Here is a 21,020-nt window from a genome sequence, read left to right on the forward strand (position 1 = left end):
AGTAGGTTAGGCTTGGCAGTTCATAATGTCTGCTCCAGCTGTCTTTGCAATTCAGAATAAATATTCATCTCACCTTACATAAAGTGTACACGTCATATGAGAGTCACCAATGGACACAACAAACTCTGCATTATGAACCTTTAGTCACGCCCTTGTCTGGAAAAATATTTATCAGAAACCAAATACTCCTGATCACAAGGTCTGCCATGACAATGAACTCGGACACTGAATATTAAAGAATACACAGCAGTGTATGGTGTTAAGCGTACACACTAGCAATGATCAAGACCATATAGTCAAGCCCATGCTTAAGAATTTGTGCCTTGTATAATTTTTCACCAGTCCTAGACTTTTAACATGTATCCTTATTGAAACACAAGAAAATTGAATGAATGCTGCCAACTCCAAGTACAACTGAAGTATGAATGAAAGGGGCAATTTTAATATTGATCTGGAAGTAAATGTTGCAAAAGCTTAGCCAGTTCAAGTGAGTAGCTTTGTCTAGAACAACTTTATGGAATCAAGCCAGTGCTTGGATGATCAACATAACTGAAGTCAAAATTTTTGATTTAGCATTCAACAAACGTTTTACTTTGCAGAAGTACTAGTTATTGAAATATACTTCTCTTAGTGATTACAAATTATTTTTCAAAACTTCAAAAGTCAAAAAGCTTTACAATTGCAAAACCCAGAGTATATCAGAGTAGAATTTAGTAGAGGGTGCTCAAAAGCCAGCTGAACTCAAGACAGGAATCAAATTGAGCCTAGTTTCCAATACGGAAGCCTAGTTTCAATATAATCTTAAACCATGACGCAGGGATACAAGTCCATTTCAAAAAAGCTTATCCTCTTACAGTGCAATATAGGATGCATATCTTGTGCTGAAGGTTTTAAACTGAGCAATGAAAATGTGACAGTGTAATAGTTTAATGTCAATGGGTCCTATGAAGAGTGGATAACCAGAAGCTCAATGCTTTAGATAACCTGAAATTAACATTTCCACTTTCTAATACGACAACCTTAATAAATACATCCAAAAAACAAGCAAAGCAAAATATTACATATCAACGAAAGTAAGCTATTTACTAAAATCCAATATGTGAACAAAGTATGGCTTACAGATTTATCTTTCCAGTCCAGCACCTTAAATAATAATGGAGGAATGGAGTTCTCAATGGCTTTGCCAACATTACTGCGGAAGGACTCACTGGCTGGTAAGCAGCTGTTAGAAAAATACAATTTTTTTTAAATTCACATAAAAATCACCACATATTGGAAGATACTAGTACAATAAAATGTACCACAACAGTGAAAAATAGAATAGCACTTACTGAAGTTTCAGTATAGAGCCATAGAGATGTACAGCACGGAATCAGACTCTTTGGTCATACTCGTCCATGCCTACCAGATATCCTAAGTTAATCTAGTCCCATTTGCCAGTATTTGGCCCATTTCGTGCTAAACCCTTTCTATTCATGCACCCATCCAAATGCCTTTTGAATGTTGCTGTTGTACCAGCCTCCACCACTTCCTCTGGCAGTTCATTCCATACACACACCACCCTCTGCATGAAAACATTGTCCCTTAGATTTCTTTTATAACTTTCCTCTCTCAATGTAAACTTATGCCCTCTAGTTTTGGGCTCCCCCTACCTTAGGCTATTCACTTCATCCATGCCCCTCTTGATTTTATAAACCTCATTTAGGTCATCCTTCAGCTTCTGAAACTTCAGGGAAAACAGTCCCAGCCTATTCAGCCTGCCAATTTGACTCAAATCCTCCAACCCCAGCAACATCCTTGTATATCTTTTCTGCACCCTTTTAAAGTTTAACAACATCTTTCCTATTGCAGGGAGCCCAGAACTGAATGCTGTATTTCAAAAGTGGCCATACAACAAATGTAAGAAAGTGCCTTAACACAAACAAATGCAATATGCCTAAGTGCATAAATACAGATTTAGTTTTATGTAAGGACAATACTAAGAACTACAATAAGAATTATATAACTAGTTTAAATAAATGCTGCTAATTATGTCAAGTAACTACTTCAAAAAACAAATAGTGGAGAGCTCTATTAGGCCTGCATTCTAACATACTGTTGTTCACTGCAGTAGTGTTCATCTGCTAAAAAAAACCTTAATTGGACACTTCAAACAAAATGTAAAATATCTGACCAGATTAAATTCATTAAATAAGCTTTTTGTTGTTAGTGAACCAAACGTGAAAGTGGTTGATTTGAGGTCACTAAATCAACTCTCACTTTTTTGAAGTCTTCTAGAATTATACTGATTCTTCAGAACTCTGCAGAAACAGTTATTGTGTTTCAATATATTTTTAATTACAATCCTTTACCAATTTTAATGCTGAGAATACACAACAAAATGGTATGCAGGAGATACAAAGTTTAAGTAGGTATTTGACATGCAGCAGAACCTGGGATGGGGAAGCAGAGTGCAGCTGCATGGCCAGGCATGATGGCGTGGGAGCAGTCTTGTGTTTAATTTGTAAATAAAGACAACCGAAAACTTTATTAATAATGGACTTTAATCCTAGAATTCCACAATATTATCACAAGCGCTGCTCAAATTTATAAGCAATGAAGCCTTTGATCTAGCAGGAGATCATGGTAGGAGAAACCCAGATATTACAAAACTGGAAGTGAACTTAAGTTTTGGCATGACATCTGTGCTTTGATTCTGGCAGAGTTTTACTATATCAGCAAAGATGGCACATGACACATGCCTAAGTGGAGGTCCTTGTTTAGCAACTCTGGGATTTGATTTTCAAAGGGATCTCATAAAACATGGAATTTACTATTTCATCATAGATTCCTGAATGTGAAAGTTTATGGCCATCTTTCCTCTCAGGTACATAAACATGTATGAAAATCTAAAAACAAAAGCAAAAAATTTTCTAGATGCTACAAACCGGAAATAAAAACATCAAAGGCCATAGATCTGAAACATTACAACTATTTCTCTTCGCACTAGTGCGGTTGACTTGCCTACTTGCACCATTGTTTTTTTTATTTAAGAAAATTTCAAAATTTAACATACTATGATTAAAGTACAACAGGCAATTAGAGCTTTCATTTTATTTGAAAATTGAACTGAAATTAAAGTGATGAAACACACTTTGTCTATGCTTTATCAAATCAATTTACCCATTTCATTAATTGGAATGTTAATGCAGTATTTTCTGTCAACCTAACAAGTGGTACACAACATCAATCTGGAATTATATTTACAAACATTGTTCCTGAAGTGTGAAGAGTGTGATGCAAAGCAGCAATAAAAAACATTTTGGAAGTTCAAGCCTACCTGGGTGGTAGCTGGTAAGTGAAGCTACTCCCATCTTCTGTCCAAATGACAACTTTTTCAGCATCTACAAATTCACCCCCAGTCCAATACTGATCATTAGTGCTAGATACTGAGCAGAGCAGAGAAAAATCTCCAGCATCAAACACCTGAAAAAAAGAGCAAAGAAATATAATGCTAAGACAATTAAGTGTAAAAGCCATAATAACTGAATGAATTGTTAAATTTTTATATTACAGTTTTACATTTAAAAATTTGATCTCAAACTTCTCCTCCTTCAATGATCTCATACATCAGTACATAAAGTCTTACCCGCCAATATTTGGAGCATACTACCAGCAGAGATTGCTGTGTATATGTGCAAAATGAAATGCTTTGGCAGTTCAGGCAGTAAATAGGTTTAGATTCCTCTTCAAATACTGGTTCAGTATCCTATAAAGTAGAAAAAGTTTATGAAACATGTTGGTGCTCTTCATGTTGCTCCCACTTGGATTTAGAGTATTGTAATCAATTATAAATAAATCAAAACTTATCAAAGTAAACAGAGGCATTATAATCAATAATATAAGCTAACAAAATCAAGTGTGGCACTCAACCACCCATTATTACAAGCACAATATTTTTCTTCTTTAGTAACTCAGCTGAAATGATTAGCATGTAAAGTAATCTCACAATTTGATCAGTGTCTAATTCTGACATGTGATCTCTGAGGATGACACTCTTAAAAGAGCAACAACACCAGTCATTGCGAGTGTGGTGCTAGAAAAGCACAGCAGGTCAGGCAGCAGCTGAGGAGCAGAAGAATTGACGTTTCGGGAGTAAGCCCTTCATCAGGAATATCAGAAACAACAGCAAAATTCTCAAGAAACCTGAACCTTAAGCAAAGAGCCACAGATGCTGGAAATCAAACAAAAACAAAATGCTGGAAAATCTCAGCTAGTCTGGCAGCATCTGTGGACACAAAGCAAAGTTAACATTTTAGGTCCAGTGATCCTTCTTCAGAACTGGACCCAAAATGTTAATTTTGCTTTCTCTCCACAGATGCTGCCAGACCTGTTCAGTTTTCCCAGCAATTTCAGAATTAAATCTGAACCTTACCTAACTAAGAAATTCAGCCTTGTGCCTGTAATAGCTTTCTAGAGCTGACCTTGCCTCATTTGATTGCATTGCAAGGAATTTTAAGGAGATCCCAGACAATTAGATAAGTTACACTAGACAGGAAGAAACCTTTCCCTTTGATGGAGAGATCAATCACCAGAAAACATAGATTTAAGACAAGGGGCAGAGGTTTAGAGATGTGGGGAGAAACCTCTTCACCCAGAGGGTGATAGTAATCTTGGACTCACTGCCTGTGTGCCTGTGTGCATGTGTGCAAACACCAAAGGAAGGGCTTGCAACATTCTGGCAATTTGCCAGAGTCCATGCTGGTCCACAGGTATCTCTGTTAAAAAGACAAGTGATGATTTTAGGTTGAGAGCATGATGCAAGCCAAGGAAATAGGTTCCATGAATAAATAGAACTTGCATATATACAACATATCATGAACTATGCATTGCTTGGTCATATCACGAATCACAAGTAACCTTGCAGGTAACCAGAGGGAAAACATGATGAAGAAAGTAAAATAAAAGTAATTAGCAAAACAAAGACATCTCAAATAAAGTGTACCTTGAAAATTGAATAATATTTGCTGATAATAAGGATGGCATCAAGATCCAAAAATTCATTATTCCAGTCCATTGGGTATTCAGAAACCAGTAGGAATCACAATGTTAGGGCTGTATTACCATTACAGTTCTTCATGATGCATGGAAAATCTCTTCCAAAAAAATGAAACTAATGATTACAGAACAGAACAGTGGGCGGCACGGTGGCACAGTGGTTAGCACTGCTGCCTCACAACGCCAGAGACCCCGGTTCAATTCCCGCCTCAGGCGACTGACTGTGTGGAGTTTGCACGTTCTCCCCATGTCTGCGTGGGTTTCCTCCGGGTGCTCTGGTTTCCTCCCACAGTCCAAAGATGTGCAGGTCAGGTGAATTGGCCATGCTAAATTGCCTGTAGTAAGGGGTAAATGTAGGGGTATGGGTGGGTTGTGCTTTGGCGGGGCGGTGTGGACTTGTTGGGCCGAAGGGCCTGTTTCCACACTGTAATGTAATCTAATCTAAAAAAAATTAAAAAAAACTTGCTGACTTACAAAACTACTCTATCCAAATGCTTAAAATCATACCTGCATTCGATTGATTTCAGCAGTAATAATCCACACCTTCAAAATTCCAGTCATTGAAACTGCTATCACAGTGTCCTCTGAGAATTTCAAAAAAACAAAATTGTCATTCAGGCATGAACAGTTCAATGAAACATCATGCATATGGCAATAATTTGCATAATACCCTACAACAATTGTTAAGCTGTCTCTAAAGCCAGTTATGTAGTAAAAATACAGAAGAAACTTAAGCTGCCATATATATCATCCTGTCATGTCCAGGGACACATTGTCCACTTTCTAATGACAATCATCCAATGAGTGAGCTCGCAGCTTTACATATTTTGGTGCTGCTGATCTATTGTACAATGACAATGAAAAATGTTATCATTCAGGAACACAAAATCTCAAAATCATAACACCTCAAATTTTAAATACACGCAATTACTTTGTTATCACTGCCTGCACTCTAATTCCATTGCACAGTATAAACAGGGAATGGAATATCAGTTGCCAATAAGACTGGTTCCACAAAAAAGAATGTATTTCTTGCCAATTCTAGAAAATAATTCTCTTCGATTTAGGGAGGTTAATCCAATTCAAAACAAAAAAAAAATTGAATGTCCTAAAGATCTATTTTCAGAAACCAGGAACAGTCCTGAATAACTTTGGCAACAATAAGGACACTGAAAAAAGTAAATGACAATGAAGTAAAAAAGCACGGGCTAGAAAATACAAGATTACCACCAATACAAACAAGCAATAGAAACAGCTTAATGAATCTGTCATGGAAATAGGAATAAACATCATAGGGATTTTAAGAGGAAAGTGGATCAAGAAAGTATGTATTATGACTGACTCCAATGTCTGAAAAGATGGGAGATTGGAGTAAATGGCAAAATATCAATATGAAAGGCAACAAGTTGAAATAAAGTTACTTGCACACTTCGTTCTGCTATAATGCACATTTTGTTAATGTGCATTCACTATAACACAATTGATGAATTTGGGACACTGTTTCTAAATCGCAAACGTTTGAAGTGTGTATTGGTCATAACGCAATTCTGGCCCCATTAGTTGAAGGATGCTGCTATTACATGATTTTCATATAGCACAGGGTTGCACAAGAATGGAACTACTGCATTATAGCAGAACCAACTGTATAATAAACAGAAAAGACACAGGAAGACATTTGCAAAAGGACTTGAAGGATTGGATTAACCAGGAAGGATAGATCATTTGTATGTAAAGGCAAATGAGGTTAGTGGGACTCAGCATAAAGGATGCAAATCAACAGCAAAAGATGATAAATTAGGTATTTTATTAACAAATCCTGATGAAATAAGAAAAAGATAGTAAAAGCTTGTTGAAGAATTAGTCACAAAAAATGAAACACCTAAATGATTGAAGTAGAAGCAGAAAGAAATGTTGCCATGGATTCACTTGGCCAGAAATACTAAAGAGTGAGATTTGAGCAGTAATGAGATAAACACTGTAAAAGCAGCTAGAATAGGTCAAAGACCGACAAATGAGATTAAAAATATCGGATGGATTTAACACCAATGATTATTAAGCTCGTCAAAGTTTTTTTTAAATGAGGAAGATGTTAGAGGGCTTCAGACAACTAACAATAAACAAGCAAAGGAAGAAGTCAAAGGTATGTCGATGTTCAGACTTTCACACAAGTCACTTGACAGCCCATTCATTGAAGGTTGTGTTGAGATCCATATCAAAAAGACTGGATGTGCAAGTTTATCCACTTTGATCAGAAGAATAAAAAAGCAACTTATCTAAATGGAGAAAAAGTTAGAAATGCTTCAGTGAAGGAGAATCTGAGAGCCCTCACGCATGCCCTCAAGCTAATTAGGAGGACAAATGAAATTTTGTCATTTATTTATTGTTGAGGAAAGGAGGAAAGAAAGTGCTGTTATTATTGAACAAGGCATTGGTGAGACCATATCTTGAGTACTGTGGACAGTTTTTGTCCCCTTACTTGAGGAAGGATGCAATTGCACTCTAGTCAGTTCAGAGAAGGTTCACTCGATTAATTCCAGAGATGAAAGCCTCATCTTATGAGGCAAGATTGAATATTTTAGACCTCGTAACCTGCAGTTTAGAAGAATGAGAAATCCAACTGAGGCATATTAGATGCTAAAGGGAACAGATGAAGTAATTGTAGAGCGCATGGTTCCCCTTACAGCACAGTATTGAATGAGGAGTAGCAGGTTTGAGTTAAGGATTGGCAGAATTAAAATAGAAATGAGGAGCAATTACTGCTCTCAAAGAAGCACGCATCTGTGGAACTCGCTACCTCAGAATGCAGAGGATACCAGGACACTGAGTAAATTTGAGGAAGTAGACAGATTTTTCATTAGCAACAGGTTGAAAAGCTATGGGGAGCTCCCAGGAAAATAGAGTGGAGGCCAAGATTAAATCAACCGTGATCACATTAGATTAGATAATATAAGATTCCCTACAGTATGGAAACAGGCCCTTTGGCTGAATAAGTCCACAGCGACCCTCCAAAGAGTAACCCACCCAGACCTATTCCCCTGCATTTACTGAAGCACCTAACACTATGGGCAATTTAGCATGGCCAATTCACCTAACCTACACACCTTGGGATTTTAGGAGGAAACTGGAGCACCTAGAGGAAACCCACGCAGACACGGGGAGAATGTGCAAACAGACAGTCACCCGAGGTGGGATTCGAATCCGGGTCCCTGGCGCTATGAGGCTGCAGTGCTAACCACTGAGCCACCGTGCTGCCCATATTGGATAGCAGAGCGGGCCTGAGGGGTAGAATCGCTTATTCCTGTTCCTAGTTTGCATGTAAACAATTAACACTCAACATATAACTTTACTAGTTAAAACTTTTATCCCCTTTTAAATATACACACACACAAAACACACACACGTCTAAAAAAAGGGTTTATGGACAAGAAAATAAAACTGTGAAAGCAGTTTAGACGTGCATGTTCAAAGGTTATTAAGAGGATTTTGATTTTTCTTCTGGCCAGAATGCTACTTCTCAGTTGTCCTCCAGGTGGTTCTATTGGTTTGCAAAAGGCACAGGGTGACTGACTCACCTATAAATGATCTCTGACATCAATTCAGAGTCACACTTAGAGCAACTGCTGAAGGAATGATAAATTAGTTTTCTTCAAGTTTACTGCAAAGAACAGAGAGAGAGTTCCCAAGCTGGTGTGGCCTGAAGGTATCTTTTGCTCACAGCCACAAATTGTTTAGTTTCCTGAGAACTAAACATAAAATTGTTGGCCGCTAGAAGGCCATTGTCACCAAAACTTGACCATAGCCCAACCAACTTCTTTTGCCAACCAAAACTCTAGATCATCTATAAACTGTATTTCAATTACTGGTTCATAAACAGCTCAATTATTGATGTTTCCAATGGGTGTCAAGTTAGTTACTTTGTGTACAGAGAATAACTACAACAATTTCAAACCAGTACAATTCCCCAGCTATCCTTGGTTTTTAAAACTGTTCTTTTCTCATTTCAGTCCACAATAAAAAAAAACGTTAAATAGTCTCCATACATTGAAATATACATGACTTTGGCAAAACCAAACTCAACAAGAAATATTCACGTAATGGTATAAGGAAAAGAACCAGAATAGGGGCAAGAATTCAAATACTTAGGAAGAATAAAATCTGTAGAAGAAAAGTGTAGTAATAAAATAAGAGCAAGGACAGCAATGATCATCTTTGGCAGATTATTTTCTTAAAATCAAGTTCCCAAAATCATAGAATCATACAGTACACAAAAGGCCCTTCAGCCCACCAAGTCTGTACTGCCAAAAATACATTCTTACTGACATTAGACCGACTTTCTTGCACTGGGCACACAATGTTGAATTTTATTACACTTCCAGCCGGCTGTCCTTTTCCAGCACCACGCTTTTTGATTATGCTATTAACCTGTCCAGCTATCTTCATGGACTGTGGACAAGCTTTACAGATATTATGATATACCTCTGTAGTAGGTGGGACTTGAACTGAGGCCCAAGTACTCTGCCTCAAAAGCTCCAAGGCCACCTTTGGTAAGAAGATAAGTTGCAAACTAGAAAGCCCAAAAACCTACCTATAAACACTTTGATTTGCTAATGTTGATTTGGGTAGTTATGATCTTACAAGAAACTGAGAGACCTAACTTACAAAATAGTTTTCAAATATGGATTTGAAGAAAAATTAAAAGGAATTGCTGAATTGAAAAACTAAAATGATACACCATTGTGCACGGTGAATGAATTAATAAACTTGTTGAACATAATTAGGAAATGGCACACTTGAAAAAGAAACACAGACTTGTAAGAGACATCATGGAGGGACAATTTTATGAAAAAGAAGAGGAGGAAAGGCGAGACTATCAATGTTGAATAGCTTGAAAATTGGAAGAATGGCAGCTCAGAGAAATTAGTAAAGACCTGTTTGAGTTAAGAAGAATGGTAATTCCATCAGAAACCAATCACTATAGGAAAGAGAAGGATGGCCCAGGACATTACTGCAACATGGAAACTTTTTTCTTTCATTGTGCTTTCCCTCCTCAATTATTTTAAAGTTACCAAAACATGTGTAACGAAATAACTTTAGAGCTAACCTTTTCTCACCTTAGTAGTTAAGATTTCAAATTGTTTTATCCTTTATCTGATGATAAATTTTAAAATGCAGCATTTTCTAAGCAAGAAATATTCTAACTTCAGAAACATACTCAGAAAACACCAGTAAAACCCAAAATGTTAAACCCGGTTATAGTCTTTGCAATTTCACTCTATAACATCGGCAATCATTTTGCCCATGAAAGCTGTTTAAATGGCCAACAGCTTTATGAAGAAGGCCACCAGGAACTCTAATATATTTGCCACAAAATTAAAATAACAGATGACTATTACTCCTGAAATCACTGGAAAGCATCTCTAAAATAAGTAGAAAAAACATACAATTATTACTTCATCTCAGTTTGTAGTCATATGAAAAAAAAACTAAAAACATGTTAACAAAATGTATTCCTCACCTTGTGTTCTCAGTGAACGTATAATGCTCACTGAACTAATCCAATCAGGAGAAATCTTGGACACCAAAGAATAAAGCACTTCCAGGCTAACGGCATCGACTATAAGGATTTCCGGATAATGTCCGTAGCATAGCAGTCTTCCTTCGCGTTGAGTTCCAACACTGAACTGATAAAACTATTTTTTTGATAGATAATTAGAATAGCAAAGTTTTGAGTCCTCTTTTATAAACGTTAGCAAAAGATTTCACTCCCAAAATCAGAGCCCGTCTTTCACACAAATCCAAATTCAAGTCTCTTTAATCAGGTTTCTGTATTACCAGAAAGTGTACTTACTTAACTTCTGTAATTAACCCTGTACAAGATTGATTTGGAGGTGCCGGTGTTGGACTGGAGTGTACAAAATTAAAAATCACAACACCAGGTTATAGTCCAACAGGTTTAATTGGAAGCACACGAGATGTATAATTTCAGTGACATCACACTAAATTTTTGTTATAAATTCTGTGTTAGGATTGAGCCCTCCACTACCACCTGATGAAGGAGCGTCGCTCCGAAAGCTAGTATGATATTTAACTCTGTACAAGATTGTAATGCCCTGCAAACTTCGACATTGATGACCATGGTCCTTCCTCCAATTAAGCTCCTTATTCTGTTTCTCCCTATTCAACAAAACTGCCCTCCCACTTTTGTGGATGTAACTGAATCATCTCCATCAAATGTTTATCCTTTCATGTCAGGAGTATGTCCAGAGTAGGTATAAAATAAACCACTCATTTCTGAAGCTGAGCCACCATTCAATTGAATATTGCTGACCACAACTCAATTTATCTGGCACAAAGCATCAAAGGATTTGCAAGCGTAAGTGGGCAGGGACTGGACCGGGGAGAAAAGACCAATTCAAGATAGGAAGAAATGAGTTCTGTGGGGCAGGAGCAGACAGAAAAAAATGGGTCCACTGGACAGTCCTGTTTGTGGATTTTTGGAAGGAGGTAAAAGCGAACTGTGCGGGGTTGGAGGACAATCAGCTTGGAGGCGGTGTGGGTGAGGTGGGAATCACCAAATGAAATGTTAGTGTCAGTAGTTGACACAATGGCCTGATGATCCACGGTGGTGTCATGGTCTGGGGGACGTATCGGAGACCTGGCACTCAGCCTCTGCAATGTCAGTCCATCAGACAACAATAATACCACTCTTGTCAGTAGGCTTAATTATAAATCAGGAGTGGATCTGAGTGCATGGGGTGCAGTCAGTTCAAGGGGAGATAGGCTGGAATGGGTCAGGGGGGAGCAGAGAAATTGAGGGGACCAATGTAACATCGACTGCACTCAATGAACAGGTCGGGTGCAGGCAGAAGGCGGGATCCAGGTGGTGGTGGTGGGGTGGTGGGGGGGAGGGTGGTGGGGGGGAGGGGTGGAGGGGAGTGTTGGAAGTAAGCAAAGGGGTCTGTGGGACAAGGAAATTCACGTTTCAGGCCAGAGCCCTTCATTGGAAAGGGCGGATGAAGGGCTCCGGCCTGAAATACCGATTTTCTTGCTCCTCAGATGCTGCCTGACCTGCTGTGCTCTTCCAGCAACACACTCTCAATTGGATCTCCAGCATCTGCAGACCTCACTGTCTCCCAGTCTGTGGGACATGCAGAGGATTCTTATCCAAAGAAATGGGCATGGAGGTGAAGACAACTCAGGAAGAGTTTGGCAACATGTTATGCCCGAAATTCATTACAGTGGGGATGTAGAGGAATAAAACTGAGACCTCTGCTAAGCACAGAATATCTGAGGAAGGGTCACCGGACCTGAAACATTAACTCTGATTTTTCTTCACAGCTACTGCCAGATCTGTTGAGTTTTTCCAACAAGTTCTGCTTTGTTTATGACTTGCAGCATCCACAGTTCTTCAGGTTTCAATTTATCTGTGTTTGTTCCATCATTTCTTTATACTTCTAACAAAAATCAATTGATCAGAGTCTTGAAAAAAATTGAACTGTTTGAGCATATAAATTATGATTGGGAAGAAAGTTTCATTTTTCTGCAACACAACAGTCGTGAAATTTTACTCCTGGATTTAAACATTTCTCATTAAGTTCAAATCCTTCATAGCTGTGCCACAGATTGTTTTCATTTGTGCACAAGGCATGGGCATCACTGTCTGGTCCAGCATTCATTGATAATGCCTAATGACCTTTAAGACAGTGGTTGAGCAGCAGTCGAGAAATGAAAGTGAGTCTCTGTCATGAAACTATCAATTTTTGTAAAGACATTTCTGGTTTCCTAATGCCTAATGATCTGGACTACATATAACTTCAGACCCACAGCAATGAGATTGACTGTCAATCCCTCCCTGAAATTGCCCAGCAAGTCACTCAGCTAAAGGGCAATTAGGGATGAGCATCAAATGCTGGTCTTGGCAGCAACATCCACATCCCATAAATGAAAATCATCCACTTCAATATACCTCGACCAGATTTCCCATACAGTCAACCTCGTCAATCCCCAATTTGAGTTTATCTGCATTCTATCACACAAAGGACTAATAGTCTCCTTCTGTGCCAGAATGAGTGTACGATTCCAAGTTGTCTTGCACATCACTCCTGAATGTTTAAATGCAGGTACAAAGTTCTGTGCAGACCAGCATTTTTTTTTTGAAATTTTGAAAAGTGTGGCATTGGAAAAGCACAGCAGGTCAGGCAGCATCCGAGGAGCAAGCTCACCTTCCACTCCCACTAATCTCCCAATACAGCGCATTATCCTCTGCCATTTCTGCCACCTACAATCAGACCCCAACACCAGGGATATTTCCCTCTCTACCCGCTTCTACATGCTGCAGAGACCACTCACTCCGTGACTCCCTCTTTGGTTCATTCCCCCCACCAACCCACCCTCCACAGCCAGCACGTTCCCTTGCCACCACAAGGAGGTGTAAAACTTGTGCCCACACCTCTCCCCCTCACCTTCATCTAAAGTCCCACAGTATCTTTTCAAATTCGGCAGAGGTTTTCCTGCACATCCACCCACCTCATCTACTGTGTCCAATGTTCTCAGTGTGGTCTCCTCTACATCAGGGACGCAGAACGCCAACTCGCGAAGCATTTCAGTAAACATCTCTGGAACACATGCACCAAACAACTGCACTGCCCTGTGGCCGACTACTTCAATTCCCCCTCCCACCCCACAAAAGGTCAAGCAAGCCCTGGGCTTCTTCCACCTCCAATCCAAGCCACCTGACGATTGGAGGAAGAATGCCTCATCTTCCACCTTGGGCCCTTCAACCACATAGTATCAACATCAACTTCACTAATTTCCCAATCTCCCTTCCCCAACCCTCCAACTTGGCACCGCCTTCCTTCCTACCTAACCGCTCCCCCCTCCCCACCAACCTATCACCATCACCTCTACCTGCATTTACCTATTGCCTTCCCAGCTTACCTTAGCCCCCCCAGCCACACACCCCCATTTATCTCTCAGCCCCCTTCTCCCCCACCCCCAACTGATTCCTGATGCCCAAAACATTGATTCTCCTGCTCCTTCAATGCTGCCTGACCTACTGTGCTTTTCCAGCACCACATTTTTCCACTGTGACTCTCCAGTCCTCACTTTCTCCTAGTAATTTTTTTAATGTTAACAATTTAAAATTTCGAAAAGATTGCAGGATTTACATTCTCAATATTCTTAATATTCTTAAGGGAATCAAGTGCACAGACTAGGTCTTAAAATGCATAAAGGTGGATAAATCCCTTGGGGCTGACCAGGTGTTTCCCAGAACTTTGTGACAAGCTAGGGAGGAGGCTGCTGGGCCCCTTGCTGAGATATCTCTATCATGACTGCCACGGACGAAGTGCCGGAAGACTGGAGGTCAGCTAATGTGGTGCCATTGTTTAAGAAAGGCTGTAAAGAAAAGTCAAGTAATTATAGACCAGTGAGCCTTACTTCCATGGTGGCCAAATTGTTGGAGGGGACTCAGAGATAAGATTTACATGCATTTGGAAAAACAAGGACTGATAAGGGATAGCAAACATGTCTTTGCGCGTGGGAAATCATGTCTCACTAATCTGATTGAGTTTTTGAAGTGTTGACAAAGCTGAGTGATGAAGGCAAGGCATTCAACAAGGTTATGCATGGTAGACTAGTTATTAAGATTGTATCACATAGGATCCAGGGGAACTGGCCAATTGGATACAAAACAGGCTTGAAGGTAGGAGACAGAGGGTGGGGGTACAGGGCTGCTTTTCAGACTGGAGGTTTGTGACCAGTTGTGTGTTGCAAGGATTGCTGCTGGGTCCAATGTTTTTCAGCATTTATATTAATAATTTGAATGAGAACATAGGAGAACATAGGATGACACCAAAATAGGTGGTGTAGTAGACAGAGAAGATGATTATCTCAGAGTACAACAGGACCGTGGGACCTTAATCAGATGGACCAATGGGCCTCAGAAGGAGTTTAATTTATAAAAATGAGAGGGTTTGCATTTTGTTAAGGGCAGGATTTATACAGTTAATGGTAGGGGACTCAGGAGTGCTGCCAAACAAGACACCTGGGGATGCAGGTGCATAGTTCCTTGGAAGTGGTATCACAGGTAAACCTGGTGGTGAAGGCAGTTTTTGTCATGCTTGGCTTCATTGGTCGGAACATTGAGTATAGGAGTTCGGATGTCATGTTGTGGCTGTAGAGGATATTGGTGAGGTCACTTTTAGAATACTGCGTACAATTCTGGTTGCCCCTCTGTAAGATGATGTTCCATAGGAGAAGGTGCATTAAAACAAATTTACAAGCAGGTTGCCTGGATTGGAGGGCTCGAGCTATAGGGAGAGGCCAAATAGGCTGGGGCGTTTTTCCCTGGACTATTGGAGACTGAGGGCTGACCTTATAGAGGTTTACAAAATCACGAGGGGCATGGATAGGGTGAATAGCCAAGGTCCTTTTTCCTCCAAAGGATGGGGTAGTCCAAAACTAGAGGGCATAGGTTTAAGATGAGAGGGCAAAGATTTAAAAAGGACCCAAGGGATAATGTTTTCATACAGAAGGTGGCACATGCATAGTATGAGCTGCCAGAGGAGCTGGTGGAGGCGCATACAATTACAACATTTTAAAAAGGTATCTGGATGGGTATCAGAATAGGAAGGATTTAGAGGGATATGGGCCAAATGCTGGGATGGGATTAGATTAAATTAGATTAGATTGGGATGTCTGGTCAACGCGGATGAGTTGGACCAAAGGGTCTGTTTCCATGCTGTACGACTCTATGAATGGTATTATATTCATGCTGTTAAACCTTTGTACAGAAGACATTGCTCCTGAACGGTTTATGCCATTTACACCCCCAAATCATACAATAACTGAATTTAAAGCAATGTAATTAATTTTACATTGAGGGAACAGATTATGTTTCATTGCAGCATAAAACATATAAATAAGAGACAACTACTTCACATTCAAGACATTTTCAAAACAGGTTTATTGGGATCCGTCAATATCATTCTACTCACTTGAATGCCAGTATGAGTGCATGCCAGTTTAGTAAATTCGATGCATCGTCCATCATTCACATCCCAAAGACACATTTCTCTGCAAGAAATTTTTTTTTTATGAGCAGTATGTTTAGATGTGGTACATTTAATTATAAAGGACTTGTGGAATGCAGAACATACACCAACAGGGAAAAGTCTTGGTTAATTATTTGAGTTTCTAAGATAAAACCATGCATGGAAACCTTGAATGTAAATGCAGGCATTAAGGTGATTTGACCAAGATATATATATGATGATGAAGCCATTAGATACTCTTCATATAGTCAATCGTTTCAACTGAATTGATTTAGAAAGGCCTGAGGTTTACACTCCCAAAATAGGTATAGACAGAATTAGTCTGATTGTTCTTCTCCACCAGCCTCACACAGAAAATATTGAAGTTTTGTCATAAAAGTGCAAGGGGGAGGAGCTGGAGTCAGACATTTCTCCCCTTAAGTTGCTCTACTATTCCATAGATCATGACTGATCTGCCTCCGGCCTCAATTCCTCTTTCGTGCAGCACAGTCATCAAAGGGACAATATTTTAAAAACTAATGTACCTCCTTTTTAAATACTTTCAGTGATCTCACCTCCACTCACTGCTCTCAGAGAAGAAATTCCTTTGCATATCTGCTTTAAATGAGTGTCCTGTTATGTAACTACGTCTGCCCAGTTTAAGACTCCCCATTAGTGAAAACATCTTCTCAACATCTACCTTAAGCTCCATCAAAAATCTTGTTTGCTTCATTAAGTTCATCCCTTATTCTAGACTCTAGTGAACAAAGGCCTTATCTGTTTTGGCGTTCTTGATAAATCAATTCCGTCATCCCAAAAATCAGCCTAATGATTCAATTTTCAACTGCTTCCAATGCCAGGATGTACTTCTTTGAATACCGGCACCAAAACCATACACTGTCCTCTACTTGCGATCTCACTGACATCCTGTGCAGTTGTAACAAGACTTTCCCATTTTTAAACTCCAACCCTGTAACAATAAAAGGCCAAAATTTCATTTCCGTTCTTCATTATTTGCTGCACCTGCATGCTAATGTTCATATTTCATGCACAATAATACCCAGATCCCTTTGTGGTGTACACTTTTAAGAATCTCTCTCCTTTAAATAATAGATTGCTGGTGATTCTTTCCAAAGTGGGTGAGCTCATACTTTATGACATTAAACTCCATCCACCAAGTTTCTGCCCACTCAGTCAACCTGTCTATATTCCTTGTAGATTCTTTATGTCCTCATCACGACTTGCCCAACCACCTGCAGCTTATCAAACTTGGAGACATTACACTCTGCCCCTTCTCCTCCAAATCCCTAATATACATGGAAAATAATTGAAGCCCTAGGACTGATCCTTGTTTGAGTCCACCAGTTCGGTCTTTTAATCCAACAAAAACCTATTAATCTTGACTCTATCTTCTGTATGTTAATCAATCCTCAATCCATGCTAATATTCCCAATAGTGAGAGCTCCCATCCAATGTAACATCCTTTTATTAGGCACTCTACACAATGGCTTCTGGAAGTCCAAATGCACTACATAACCCAGCTCCCTTTTATATATATCCATTGCTATACCCTCAAAGAATGTCAGCAAATTTGTCAAAAGTGATTTCCCTTTCACAAAACTATGCTAACTATATTTGATAGCATTTAGCTTTTCTAAACATCCTGCTATTTCCTCCTTAGCATTTTCTCAACAACAGATTATCTTAAATTAGTTCCATCTGCCTGCATATGGTCCATATCCCTCTATTTCCTGCCCACTCATGTATCTATCTAAATGTCTCTCAAATGTTGCTCCGGTCCTCTCCTGGCAGTGCATTCCAGGTACCTACCATCCTCTGTGTAAAAAAAACTTGCCCTTGCATTTCCTTGAACCTTTCCACACCTCACCTTAAACCTATGTCCATTAATAATTGACATTACTAATTTGCCACAATAATTTGCCATCCTGGCAAAAAACAACTACAACTATCCACCCTATCGATGCCTCTCATAATTTTATACATTTTTAATCAGGTTGTCCCTCAACCTTCGATGCTCTTGTTTATCTAACCTCTCTTTCTAGCTGATACACTTCAATCCAGGCAACATCTCAGTAAATCTCTTTCACACCCTCTTCAAAGTCTCCACAATCTTCCTATAGTGAGGCAACCAGTACTCCACACAATACTCCAAATGTGACCTAATTAAAGTTTTACACAGCCTCAAAATGACTGATCAACTTTTATACTCAATGCCCCAACTGTTGAAGGCAAACATTCCTTACAACTTTGTTACCATCTTTTCCACCTGTGTCTCATTTTAGGGAACTATGGACTTCCACCCCAAGATCTTTCTGCAAATCAATGCTCGTAAGGTTTCTGCCATTATTTGTAAAACTTTTTTTGCATGTGACCTCCCAAAATGCATCCCCCCACACTTGTCTGGATTAAACTCCGTCTGCGATTTCTCCACCCAACTTTCTAACTGATCTAGATCCTGGTATATCCTTTGACAACCTCCTCACTATCTGCAATTCCACCAACTACTGTGTCGTCTGAAACTTATTAACCAGACAACCTACAGTTTCATCCAAATTATTTATATATATTACAATTAACATAGGTCCCAGTCTCGTGGAACATCACTGTCACAGCCCTACAGTCAGAGAAGCACCCTCTGTTAATGACCAAGCCAATTCTGTATAAAAGTAAGAGACTTAGGTATCATTATTTTTTTAAAAAACTGATATTTTCTGTTCTGAAACCTTGACAGTGTGAAAAATCTGGTTGCACAAGTTACATCAGTTTCTTTGGAATCTTGAAAACTTCTATAGCACTATTTTTGATTCTCTTTTCTGAATCTTATTTAGTTCCTGAACACCAGAATTTTATTCGATATTCATCTCTACTCTCTCCAGGGCAAAAAAAATCTTCAACAATTAGAAAACCAGCTACATTTGAATAAAATCAACATTTTAAAAAAGTGATTATAAATGTCAAAATGATATTGTCCCTAGTCCTTTCAGAACACAAGTTTTGTCAATGAGCATGTTATCCTCTTGTATAAAACTGAAAACATTGTTTTCCCATGCAAGATGGCACTGTACTGATAGGCTTTCGTTTTAAAATGAATGCATGGTGCTTATTTTAACAGAAGTTCATAAATCAACAGATTATTGAAGCTATCTTAACTGAACACTGTGGAACCTTTTAAAATTAAAGTGCACAAGTGTACGCATCCTAACAGCAGTTAACTAAATCTTTCAAGTTTCAAATTTATGAACTTTAAATTATCACAGAACCTGCACATTTTCCTTCAAAGCAAATCATTTTCCAGCACAATATAAACCAAAGGATCTTGAAAATTTTTTAATAAAATGCATCCAGTTTTCTGTGTTTTCCTTACCCATTTTGATCTTCTAGTATTAAATTATTTTACTAATTGTCAACTATTATTGAATATGCTTACTAAAAATAACTAATGGATCAAAGACAGGATTTCATAAGGGAATTGTTATTATACAGAATGTATCACAAACATTACAGTTCCCATTTTTTTTTAACCTTACTCACCCACTTTCAGATGCACTGACGATGTATTGTCTATCACTGCTGGCACTAGCTTTAGAAAGACAAGTGATAGATGCGGTGTGGCCAAACAGCAAGGCCCGAGGAATGATCTAGTTGTACATACAACGTAAAAGAAGTGGTTTAGTGCATAATTTCTGCAACAGTCAATAAGTTGTTCTTTGTTATAGACATGTTTTGGGTATTTGTCAACTCCATTAACAGTCAATATGTTTGATGATAAAGTTCATAAAATGTAAACTAAGTAAAATAATTTAAATTAAACTTCTAACAAAGTTTAAGCTGTTTTTCCAAACTAAGAACTTTTACTTTCCATGAATTAAAATAACTTGGGCTTCATTATAAATGAACTCAAACAAATAACCTCTTTGCCACTCTTTCACCCTGTTCTTCAAATGTTATCTGAACCGCATTATTCTACTTTAAGAAAAACTTGACTTACAAAATTTATAATATTTATATTACCCTTCTGGTAATTTTTTACTTACTTACAGTGTGGAAACAGGCCCTTCAGCCCAACAAGTCCACACCAACCCGCCGAAGCGCAACCCACCCAGACCCATTCCCCTACATTTACCCCTTCGCCTAACACTACGGGCAATTTAGCATGGCCAATTCACCTAACCTGCACATTTTTGGACTGTGGGAGTAAACCGGAGCACCCGAAGGAAACCCACGCAGACACGGGGAGAACGTGCAAACTCCATACAGTCAGTCGCCTGAGGCAGGAATTGAACCCGGGTCTCTAGCACTGTGAGGCAGCACTGTGCCACCGTGCCGCCCGTGTCTTTTACTTTTAAAATGTCGTTTAATAAAACTATTTTAGTTAATTAGATAGAAACAACCTGGTCGCTGTATTTCTAAGCTCTAAAAAAAACAAAACAATGAAATTGACCTGATTGTCTACGAAATCATTTCATACTTGAAACAAGTCTCTACAAAATGAACAAGAATGGAGGAAGATATCAGTGGGATATGAGAAGAGACAGGGCAGAAGTAGAGAAAGGGAATAAAATAACAACATATGAACATAAAAAAATGAGCAGGACTAGCCCATTCAGGTCTTTGGCCCTTTCCATCAATCAGTGAGAGCCTGGTTGATCTCCTAGAGTCATAGAGTTATACAACTCGGAAACAGGACCTTCAGCCCAACTCATCCATGCCGAACAAATCTCCTAAACTGGACCAGTCCCATTTGCCTGCGTTTGGTCAATATCTCTCGAAACCTTTCTTATCCTTGTACCTGTCCAAATGTCTTTTAAATGTTGTAAATGTACCAGCCTCTACCACTTCCTCTGGCAGCTCATTTCCTTATATGAAGCACCTTCTGTGTGAAAAAAGTTAACCACTCAGGTCCTTTTTAAATCTTTCCCCTCTAGTTTT

The 21,020-nt window shown here is 39.0% G+C and overlaps 1 protein-coding gene across 5 annotated transcripts in view; it reads right to left on the minus strand.

Moving 5' to 3' along the window:
* Positions 1–21,020, minus strand: part of wdr7 (WD repeat domain 7) — a 686,509-nt gene that overhangs the window by 622,187 nt on the left and 43,302 nt on the right. For all 5 annotated transcript variants that reach the window (XM_043675775.2, XM_043675690.2, XM_043675605.2 and 2 more), the window contains 7 exons: positions 19,623–19,729; positions 16,035–16,113; positions 10,553–10,727; positions 5,545–5,621; positions 3,629–3,748; positions 3,320–3,465; positions 1,120–1,222 (listed from right to left, as the gene is read on the minus strand). In XM_043675775.2, coding sequence (XP_043531710.1) covers positions 1,120–1,222; positions 3,320–3,465; positions 3,629–3,748; positions 5,545–5,621; positions 10,553–10,727; positions 16,035–16,113; positions 19,623–19,729 — 807 coding nt within the window. The remainder of the gene's footprint in view (positions 1–1,119; positions 1,223–3,319; positions 3,466–3,628; positions 3,749–5,544; positions 5,622–10,552; positions 10,728–16,034; positions 16,114–19,622; positions 19,730–21,020) is intronic.

This window comes from Chiloscyllium plagiosum, unplaced genomic scaffold (assembly GCF_037043375.1).
Source record: "Chiloscyllium plagiosum isolate Xiang-an unplaced genomic scaffold, Cpla_swu_hap1 HiC_scaffold_1, whole genome shotgun sequence".
NCBI lineage: Eukaryota > Metazoa > Chordata > Chondrichthyes > Orectolobiformes > Hemiscylliidae > Chiloscyllium > Chiloscyllium plagiosum.